At 34.0% G+C, this 12,010-nt stretch overlaps 1 protein-coding gene across 4 annotated transcripts in view; it reads right to left on the minus strand.

The window, feature by feature from the left end:
- The window catches only part of LOC145674890 (uncharacterized), a 148,805-nt gene that overhangs the window by 12,431 nt on the left and 124,364 nt on the right, over nt 1-12,010 (minus strand). For all 4 annotated transcript variants that reach the window (XR_014129053.1, XM_081745141.1, XM_081745140.1 and 1 more), the window contains one exon: nt 4,864-4,965. Coding sequence is in view for 3 of the 4 variants with exons in the window: in XM_081745141.1 (XP_081601267.1) it covers nt 4,864-4,965 (102 nt within the window). In the remaining variant the exon portion in view is untranslated. The remainder of the gene's footprint in view (nt 1-4,863; nt 4,966-12,010) is intronic.

The raw sequence follows: 12,010 nt of genomic DNA on the forward strand, positions 1-12,010 counted from the left end.
CGGTCTTGACACGATGGAGGTCAATATTTTGTGAGCATTTTCTGCTGTAACTCTACTTCTGGTATCACACACATTGAATTTGTGCGAAATTGTTCAACTGAATAATGACAGATTCATACTCTCAGCAGCAAGACACCACAATGTGTCAAATTTCGTTTTTGCATATCAAACTGTTCAAAATGATAATAATAATGGTAATTGTAAAATTTACCTGCTTCCGTATAAGTCTTGGGGATATTTAAAAGTTGATTCAAATGAATTTTTCTATGTATTAAAAACACTCGAAATACTACACATCATGCTTATACAATATTTCCAATTGAAAAGGAATATATAATAAAACTAAGACTTTTTAACTTGCTTGCTTTCCTTGGGGCTTGGAATGCGCAAAATCCTACACGTCTACCGTAATCACAATCTAGAGTACGGAGAACATTAAAAAGAAAAAAATCAAGTTTATGGTTGAATTTGAACATCCGCGGCTGGGTTGCAATTTCTAAGTCGTTAAACACGTTAATATACGCTTTAGCGCACAGAAAATGGTGCCGAGAGCAATAAAAGTCTACCGCCGACAATTCACTCGATGAGTCTTCTTTCACGTTACTGTGTTTTATGTTAGACTTCCGAAATTTCCTGAAGTTTCATGGATCCTGTGATCTCACTTACTGCCAGTAATTGTGCGGACGTCTTAGGTGCCCATGAACAGATGATCCAGATGTTGTTTCCGACCAAGCAGTTTTCCACAATCACAATACGACAATTTCAACTGTTGAAACGTTGAGGTATCATGATGAACCACAACACCACACTTGGCTCGCCAAATCTCCAAACCTTAATATTGTTGAACATCTGTGACTACTCACGGAGCTCAGATTCCAATACCGCTGCTAACGGTACTGAAAGATGTACTACATGAAGAATGGTACAATGTTCATCTCAAAACGATTCGTGACTAATATGCCTTCATTCTTCGGTGAATCAGAGTTGTTCTGGAAGCTAGCAGTGTTTCAAGGGTCATTAATCAGATAAGTTAATTTCCTTCAGCTGTTTATATTATATTCATAACCATCTGTGTACAAGGAGGTCACAAATTACTAGACGATTTCAGAAGACTATAAACGACTCACTCATTCTATGGCCTATGGAACCCGGAGATTCAGTGCTGCGTTTATAAAAGTTCAGAAGACCATGTTTTCATTAATACTGAACAGAAATAAATGATCTTAGTGCTATTGGAAAGAGAGAGGTTTGAATTTTTATTCTGATTTTAGATGCAGTCGATGTAAGCCCCACGTGTAATATGGAAGACATTATATAATATTTTTCGTGAAAAGCATATTGGTCCCTATCCCGAAGAAAAAAGGCGCATGGAAATGCGGAAAAAACAGAACGTTAAGTTTTCTTTCCCATGCATCAAAAATACTGTGCAAAATTATCCCACAACGAATAGAAGGAAAATCGAAGAACGACTATCGGAGGACTAGTTTGGATTCAGGAGGAAAAGGGGAACAATGGAAGCAATAGTGAGTCTACGGTTGATCATGAACAGCACACCAGAATAAAAAAGAACAATTGTGATAGCATTTGTAGATATGTAAAAAGCTTTCGACAACGTAGATTGGAATATCATGTTCAGAACGTTGAAGAATCTGAAAGTAGATTACAAAGACAGAAGAATAATATACCAGCTTTACAGGAACCAGACAGCTGTTATAGGAGGAGATCAGAAGGAAGCAAGAATAAGGAAAGGATTGAGGCAAGGATGTGGACTTTCACCTCTCCTCTTCAACGTCTAAATAGAAGAGGCTATGAAAGAATTCTTGGATAAAAACGAGAAAGGCATAAAAGTAAATGGCCAGGTTTTCAGTACAATAAAGTTTGCTGATGACATAGCACTGATAGCGGAGAACGAAAAAGACTTGCAGTGCTCACTTTCAGACTTGAACGACCAACTAGAAAAATCACGCAAAATGAAGATAAATAAGGAGAAAACCAAAGTGATAAAGTGCACAAGAGCAGGACAGGAAAGGGCTAACGTATGGCTAGATGGAGAGAAATTCGAAGACGTTAAGACGTTTCCCTATTCAGGAAGTCTAATATCCTCGGACGGAAGAAGTGAGAAAGACCTAAGTTCCAGAATAGCGCAGGCTAAACAAGCATTCAATAGGAAGAAAGGACTGCTAACATCAAGAAATGTGTCGTTGGACGTTCGTAAACTTTTTAATAAGATTCTGGTATGGAGCGTGGCGCTTTACGGATCAGAGACGTGGACGTTGAGAAAAGCTGAAATATCCAAGCTGGAAGCATTTGAAATGTGATGTTGGCGCAGAATGCTGCGCATATCATGGACCGAAAGAAAAACGAATGAAGACCTACTAAAGGAAGCTAATGAATGACGACAGATCATGAAGATAATAGGAAAAAGAAGAAACAGCATGCTTGGCCATCTTATTCGGCACTCCGATTGGATCACCATGCTAATAGAGAGAAAGAAGGAAAAGCAGGAAGAGGAAGACCAAGGATAGAATATTTAGATGCAATTACGAAGAAAAGACCTTATCAAAGTATAAAAAGCTCCCCCAAAGGAGAGAAAAGTTTTAAAACTTCCCTGTTGGCCACTAACCTATGGTTGAAATAAGAAAGAAGACAAAGAAGATTTCATGTTATTCTAATGGTTTCTTAAGTTCTCATGTTATCAGGGGAAACAGGTACCTTGACATGTTCCAAGGTTGCTTTATAGCACAGCTCACGAAAGAGGAGGAAAATGTGTTCATTTATCAACACCCTTCATCATTGACATACGTATGTCCCGAGTACCTAAATCGAGACTTACCAGGAAGATTGATTGGTTTTGGAATAGCCTCAGACAACACAATCTACAGATGGCCACCACGTTCATTGGAACTCACAGTGTGTGATTTCCCCCTGTAGGATTTTGTGAAGGAGAATGTTTACATCCCTCCATTTTCAGCTCCATTGCCAGAATTGAGAAGGAGCATTAAAAAATCCATCGAGAACACCATACCAGACATGCTTGAGAGGATTTGGCAAGAATGGAATAACCGCTTGGACATCTACAATATTACACGTGGGGCTCACATCGAGCGCATCTAAAATCAGGATAAAAGTTCAAACTTTCCTCTTTCAAACGACATTAAGATCTTCCACTTATGTTCAGTATTAGTGAAAATATAACCTTCTAAAATCGTCCAATAATTTGTAACCGTCCTGTATATTAATATACTCTGATAATTATTAATGTTACGTATAGTATTCTGAAAACGATAATCCGAATTGTTAAAATACCTAGTTTTGTGAGATAAACGTGATGTTAAGAAAAAATACACATTCTAGGAAATGTAAAAGCTATTCAGGATTATTAAATACGCTTGATTTATTGACATATCTTTTAATTTATATTTATACGAGTTAAGTTTTATCCACAGTAAAGCAACATTTAAATTAAATATCAAAAGTTCAGATAGAACTATGATTTAGAAAAATGATGTAGTTGTTCGACCGAGATTATTGAAATATATTACAGTTCAAGAAATTAAGTTCTAGAATCACTTTCCAACAAAAGCTACAAATAAAGTAGTTTGAGATATATTACTAAAAGGTATTAATGGTTTTTATATTGTAGAAGGAACATATGATGACAGATCAGAAGAACTTCTAAATCTCAAAGTACTGCATGCATTATATTATTACATTATTCCATTATTCATTATTTTTTAACTCTATAGGATTTTATTTAGTGTTGATAAATATGTCTGTCATATGGGTATATTCTATGTGTAATATATTTTTATCGTGTATATATATATAGTATATATATATAGACAGATAAATAGATAGATAGATAGATAGGTAGATATTAGCTGAACCTGCGCTCTGTATACAGCGCAGCATTCACATATGAGCATGAATCTCCTTCTCATTCCTCACAACATCTGTACATGTCTCTTTACAGACACAAGTGAAGGACGTCTTGATAAAAATCGGCAAACACCACATACCCTTCGTTTTTCATTATCATATAGCCATGGAACAAACGCCTACGAGATATACTAACCCCATATACAAGTATGTGGTGTTGGAATGTATAACTCGTAAGATATCATGCTTTACCTTTTAAAATTTCAATACTTCCAGTGTACCCCTAAAAAATGTAATAAAGAAATAACTGCCGTGTTTTTTAAATATTCAATTACAACTGAACATCTACATAAAATATGCAATTGATCAGTGAAAACGGCATCTTTGTAGAGCCTGTGGTTCCCGGGAACTCACTGTCGAAAGGATTAGTCACAAACATATAAACCTAGCATTTTAATAATATATATATATATATATATATATATATATATATATATATATATATATATAATAGTATTAATTATATAATTATATATTATAATATATATATAATAGTATAAAAGAATATATAATCTAATCATACTCTGTTGTCACTGTTTACGTAAACGGAAATATTCTATACCTTGTATGATTACATAGTAATATGAATGAAGGATCCAATAGGTAAATGAATTGCATTAAAACCGCAGTTTATGAATTACCTGCATCTGCTTGCATTATCTTTATTACCTGCTTCTCTCCCTAATCATATAGCGTGGCTCAATAACACGTGCTCTGCAGAATATTCTTCCAAGGATATTACAGAGATTTAATAAAAATGTGAATATATGCCACGTCACGCATCAAAGAATTTTCTGACTAATTCACCTTAACTTGGCTAATGGCACACACATCAATTTCAAATTGTAGGTACTTGTTTATTCAGTTTAGAAATCTCGCCACTCTTCCATTCATATGTTTTATTTATGACTATGTTTAACTTACCGTCGGCACTTTTGTTATAAGGACCACAAAGTGCTGGCATCTCTAGTAGTAATTCATATAAAGCCCTCTCAAACATATTTTTGACTTCAGGATGAGAGGAAGCTGCAAAAATAAAACAATTTTTTATATTCACTATTCTCTACATTATTTTCAGTATTCATAGACATATTTATGCATACAGGGTAGCCCATTACACTGGGTCTACTTTTTTATATTGAGAGAAGTGACTTAACTTGTATCCCTTGAAGTCGACGGACTGGGATTTTGAATTAATCGAGTTTAACTAACAGTATCGCTAAAGAAGGAAGGTGAGACCAACTAAAAAAAATCATATAATAGAAGTCGTGTAAGAAATTGTTTAGAAAGATATTTGCAATTTAAACATTTTTGCATAGCTAAACGTTTAGAGAAGTTTGTGTATCCCAAATGGAGAACTGTAGACCAATTCTTCAAATCTGTCGATCACCGTACACCAGAATGTTTACTTAGCAAAAAGTTTCAAATTATACAGTACTCAACAACCATATTGCTATTAATAATTTTTGACTTACTTCTCTTCCCGCCCACACTTATAATCCACAATGACCCTGGTACGAAAAAAAAAAAAACGTTCGGTTTAATGTCCCACGATTACGTCAATTAGGTTAAGAGAGCCAGATGATGAAGACAAGTGAATGATGACGGAAAAATAAGTAGAATGAGAATCTGGAAGGAAACGGGAGGACCCGAGAAAACCCATGGACACGATGTTGTCCACTACAAACTTACTTGGTTGGGAATCGAACCAGGAATCCCATACACCAGAGGTAGTGTTGTAAAAAATCGGTTTTTTTCTGTGAAGTTTTTTTCAATAAAAAACATCGTTCTTTTTCATGTTTTTTTTTCAAATGTCTGTTTTTTTTTTTTTTTTTGGCAGCTATTATTTATTGATTTATGTTGAGATTATTGAAATAATCAATAGAACTTGAGTCGAAGCCCTCGTAACTTACAAATCGTTTGTTTCCCTGTACCTATACGAGCAGAATCGTGTGATTATTCCTTTCGGACCCAGGTCATTTTTAGCGTTTTCCTACCTTGTCAGTTAGTAACTTATTGCTCAAAAACCATTTGCCCTATTGATATGGTTAAGACCTTGTTTTTAAGAAAAGGAATGTGGCTATTTTTTGGTGTACGTTACATTGCAGTGTTACGAGCAGGTGGGAAATTACTGAGGGAAATGTAGGGGTGAAAATTTACCAAAAAAAATCCCTAACCGAATTTCAAGACTTTTTGTATCTTGCACCACTGTTGCCATATGGGTCCAAGTCACTTAAAATATTTCTTTGGTGCGTTGACAAGGTACAGTGAAAACCTGAAGTCGCTGGCTTCCATTCAAAGGGAGAAAGAAAAAATTATCCGTTTCCATACACATGAAATTTTGACACTTTTTACGCCTCAGAAGCAAAAATCAACACATATGCTGGGGCTATCGCTTCTCTCATTATCCTATTGAAACTTTTTATGATGCGTTCTGTAGGCTAAAGAGAAGGCTTTCAGGTAGTGGTGCATTTGTTCCAACGTAGCGAGCAAGAGGGAAATAATAGAGGAGAAAGGGAAATTTGCCGAATTTTTCACTTAAAATTGGGGATTAATTGTTTTGGCTGCAAAACACTGCCATAAAACAGATGCAAACTATCTGAAAGTAAACCTTGATACCATAAGAATTTATCCTACAAGTATCATGGCGATATCTAGGAAAGTAAGCATGATTTAAAAAAAAAAAAAAAAATCTCATTCTATCTCAGAAATGCACAATTTTCTTACCATTTACAGAACATGGTTTATTATAGCCTCAACTGTACTTCCCCTAATTATTTTACCGAAACTTTTTATAGTGCTCTGTGTAGGCTAAGGACGAGGCTTTCAGACAGTGGTATGTTTGTTCGAATGTAGCCAACAAGAGGGAAAATAATATAGACAAAAGGGATTTTTCCAAAATTTCCCCCTAAAATCGGAAATTAAAATTTTCTGTAGCTGGCAACAGTGCTAGCAAACACACACAAACAATCTTAAAAGAAGCTTTGGTACCTCTATAATATATCCTACAAGTATTGTGACGATATCTAATAAAGTAAACAGATCATTAAAAAAATATTTCAGTCTACCTAAAAAAATCAGTTATCTTTCCACTTAGAGAACAAGGTCTACTGTAAACCTCAACTGTACTTCCGCTAACTATCCTATTGAAACTTTCTATAGTGCTTTGTGAAGGGCAAAGACAAGACTTTCAGATACTTTTGTTCCTATGTAGCCAACAAGAGGGATATAATAGACAAAACACGTAATTTTCCCTTAACATCTTGAATTAAACTTTTCCGTAGCTGGCAACACTGCTACCAGACAGACGAAAACTATCTTAAAATAAACACTGGTACATTACTAATATATCCTACAAGTATCATGGCGATATTTAAGAAACAATGCTTCTAATTACAAAAAATATATTTCGATAAACAGAAAAGTAGGGGAAAATCAAGAGTTAGAACCTAAATCCGAATTTTTCGTGCGTCCCCTAATTACCCCACTGTAACGATATGTATCCGAGTTTGTTCAGTAAGGACAAATGTTTGACTGGCGTAAATTGACTTGCAATCGGACGTAACAAAAATTTCGATTTTTTGCCCAAATTTAAGGATATTTTAATTTCCGTAGTTGTCAACACTGCGCGAAAGCCCGTCCAATTGATGTCAACAATTAGGTATCTATCCGACGTATCTACCTGACAAGTCTAAAGGAGGTCTCTCTACAACGAATAAAGCTACAGGGGAAAAGTAATAAAGAAAATTCGAAAATTCTCGAATTTTTAACTGGGGTGAAATTTGAGAAGGAAATTCGACACACAGAAGAAAAAGACTCTAAAATGATAAACTATGGACCAACCCTATCTGGCAATATACATATATACATATATATATATATATATATATATATATATATATATATATATATATATATATATATATATATATATATATATATAGATAGATAGATATATATATATATACCGATATCTTAATTAGTGACCATACAGGAGCGGATTAAAAAAGTGACACACCCGTATGTGCCACTTTGGCCACCTGGGTCCGAAAGGGTTATGAGTGTACATTTAATTACATTTTTTGACAACTAACTTGTGTTGTTGTAGGCCTAGTAATTATAGTCTTCACTAATAATAATATCGTTGTTGTAAACAATTACAATCTCTCCTTTTTACATCTTAGTTCCAATACTGATGCTGAGAAATGCAGGGTGTTTCAAAATGAATGTCGGGAAATTAAGTCTTCGTAGTGCTTACTACATTTTACGCACAATTATAAACAATACATCAAATAAAAGAACACCTCAAACAGTTTTTGCTTCAAGTGTTCGATGTGACCTTCATTCGTCACATGGCACACATTGAGTCAATAGGTAAGAAAGGCCCATAAACTTTCCTCCATATGGCACAAAACATTCAATTCACACAGACGGTTGCACTGTAAGCACAGATTCAGTCTTTGCAAAATTAAAACACACAAAGCTTTCTGGTCTCTAGTCTCCATCTTTGCTACTTGCTCTTTCTAACGGCAGACAGAGGAAACAATGCATGGCATGCGTGTGTACAAAACTGTTTGAGTTGCTCTTTCATTTGATAATACTTATAATTGTAAGTTAATTGTAATAGAAACTACAAAGTTTCAAACCCTAATATTCATTTTGAAACACCCTGCATTACTTCAAATTATGTCATCCTATATTCATGTCTTGTATGTACACTCATGTCCAAAATTATTGTCGCATGTCTATAAATATGTTGTTGTAGGAATATAATTTGATAACGAATCCGCCTGGTATTTCTTATAATATTAGTATGTGTATAATCGGCAAAGACATGTATGTGGCAAATTTCATGTCAAAACACCAGTAAATAAGAACAATAAAACGAAAATAAAACTTTCTTCTCCATTTAGCAACATTTTCTATTACTCTTTCTCATTTTCGTATTTATAATTCTTTTCCTTTGAAATTTACCACAAATATACATTTTCCGATTATACATACAGCATCAGTATTAAAAGTACCCTGCAAAATCATTATCAAATTATATTCTTACAAGAAGACAGTTATAAATATGCGACAATCATTTTGGACATGAGTGTACATATCATCAGGGTCGGCCCTAGGCAATTTGTCGCCCTTTGCCACCTCCCTCTTTCTCCAGAAAGAACACATCTTAAAAGTCACGATTTTAAGTATGCTACTCCAGCATGAACAACGAAGGGGAGGGAAACTACACTCGCACTCAGAAACGCTTAAATACTTACTACAAATACAATATTGTTGTGTCTGTTTTTTTCTTTAAATATTAATCTATTATGTTAGTGAAAGATAAAGGTAATACATCTGAAAGATGGTAATCCTTTTTATAGAATTCAATATCGAGTTTCAATCTCAACATATCAGTTTGCAATTATAGTGCAACTAGCTCTTTTACCTTTATTTCTTGATTTTCCTTCTACATATGTTATTTTTTTTTTTTAAATAAGTGTTCCCACCTTCAATGATAACGATCTTATTTGCGACAAAGACAAGAGAAGCTTTCATATCAGAACTCTGATAACTAACCAAAGGGGACAGGCATTCGAGAATTGAGTTCTTGTATTTGACAACAATCAAGCAATTTATTCTGGGATTTATTTTACCATTTGCTTTAGCACTGACCATGTGACTTTAAACTAATGCGACCTAAACATAAGTTATGAATGTAGTATTCAAATAGAAGGTCAGCTTAGTAAATTTAGCTACCATGATCATGAAGTCTGTTTCCAACAAGAAATATTTATTTTAAATAAAATACTTATGACAGATATTGCAGCCCCGTGCAAATGCACGTGTTTCACATATGGTAGATCCAGCAATGCATATCATATATCTAGTCGACAAATTATTTATATATGATATTAAGAAAAATATTAGTAGGCAAATTAGTATTAGTTTTTACCTTTAGACAAGTTATTTGCATTTTATACTGTTCGTGATATTATTTTCGTACTTATTAAAGGCCTACTTTCACGAAAAAACATATTTCTTCGTTGATATTGGTGAAACAGTACAGAAACCCGGATTATTAGTAGGTACGATACTCATATAAATTGTAAAATATTTGTACCATATCTGTATCTAGCGTTTAATTTATGTTACATTTTACGGTAATTACACCTACATAAAAATATTTCAGACTTAAATGACGTAAGATGCATTACAAATGACTATTTGAAAAAAAACGAAATTTAGAAAAAAAACGAGAGGCAATGTTTTTTTTTTCTTAAAAAAACGTACATTTTTGAAAAAATACGAACGTTTTTTTTTTCTATTTACAACACTAACCAGAGGTAAGTGCTATGTCAGTGAGCCACTGAGCTCCCGACCCTGGCACGGGCTTCGGCACTTTTTTTTTTTTTTTTTTTTTATCTCGATTTTATTAGAAAATACAGTGAATGAATTCAAATCTTACAGAGACAATATCTGAAATTGGTCTGTCCCCCGTTTTGGGCAGAAGTTACAAAGACATCACGAATGCACAAAAAGTTTGTGTTTCAAGGACGTTTCAAATAATGTACAAGTGCATATAAAATATCTCCCTGAAAACAAACATTAATAACAAGAAAACAAAGAATGATTGAAGCATGCGATCTGAAAACATCGCTTGTATGATATTTCGAAATTTTGCCACAGCCTGTGCTGCTATCTACTGCAGCTGACCGCAGCGCGACAGTCATTTGTTTAAAAATGGTGTCAGCACAGCAGAAAGCGAAGTGTGTATTGTGGTATCATGAAACAGAATCTCTCGTCACAGTTCAACGAACGATCAGGAGAAATTATGGACAGCAGTCACCAGATTTAAGAGCATAAGGGAACGGTATAGCAAGTTTATTGCAACAGAAAGTGTGATCGTGATAGAAGCGGTAGACCGAGTGTTAGTGAGGAGCGTGTGGAAGCTGTTACTGTTGCTCTTTAACAGGCTGTCTACTAGATGTTTGTTTTTAAATTCGACGCTTTTTCCAAATTTTACAGGTCTATTCTTTTAAAAAACAAAGGCAGGCTGTTACTGTTAATGTGTCCTACCAGAAGGCCAGTTGAGAAAAATGTGCAGTAACTGACGAAAGCACACAGAGTTCCCACCTTTAACTAACGGTTGATTCATATCCCTTGATAATATTAACTTTTTAACATTTTATTTCTACTACGTGAAGAAGTTATAAAAGTTATTAATTTAAATTCTAGGTAATTTACGATTACATGTTACTGCATATTTTTCTTGGGTGGTAAAGTCCAATTATTTCATTTTTATAAATTTACTCATACAAAGATTGAATGGCTAGGAAAACAGATATAGAGAAACTACGAATTGCGAAACAAAAATATTCTGGATTCACAAGTCACTCTTTTTAGAATAACCAGTCTAGGTCTGGTCCAAAGGTACCATTCGAAAATCCTTGAACTGAAAGAAGCAATTCTATCTACCTAGGTTTCTTTAGTACTTTTAGCTTGTCTAATAATTCTGTAACAAAAATGTGTTAAGATTGGAGTTCATTAAATACAACATATTCTATACTTTGTATTGACTTAAAATTAAGTTTTCTTAATGCAGTCCCTTTAAAATTTACCAAAAATAATTACATAAAATTAAAGTAAATTCTGATTTTAAAAAAATAAGCTTGGTTTTAAGTATAAGTAACGAAAACAAGGTGTTCAGATTGGTGTTTTTTGAGTACAATTTCTAGTACAACTTTCTTCCTTTGTAAATAAAAGCACATGTTCTGATAAGAAAAATAAGCTTGGTTTTAAGTATAAGTAACGAAAACAAGGTATTCAGATTGGTGTTTTTTGAGTACAATTTCTAGTACATCTTTCTTCCTTTGGAAATAAAAGCACATGTTTTCATACTCACACACTGTGTAAGCCAAATAAACCGCAGAACACAACATAACAATCTTGATTCTTATACTTGGCTTTAAAGTTCAACATGGCTTTGAACTTTTTTGATTTTTCATCCAAAGCAAATGCTTTAGCTTCAGCATCAGTCAGCAGCGTCTTCCTTTTTATTTCTAATATTTTTATTTTCTCT

This window comes from Thermobia domestica, chromosome 18, assembly GCF_964235325.1.
Source record: "Thermobia domestica chromosome 18, izTheDome1.hap1.1, whole genome shotgun sequence".
Lineage (NCBI taxonomy): Eukaryota > Metazoa > Arthropoda > Insecta > Zygentoma > Lepismatidae > Thermobia > Thermobia domestica.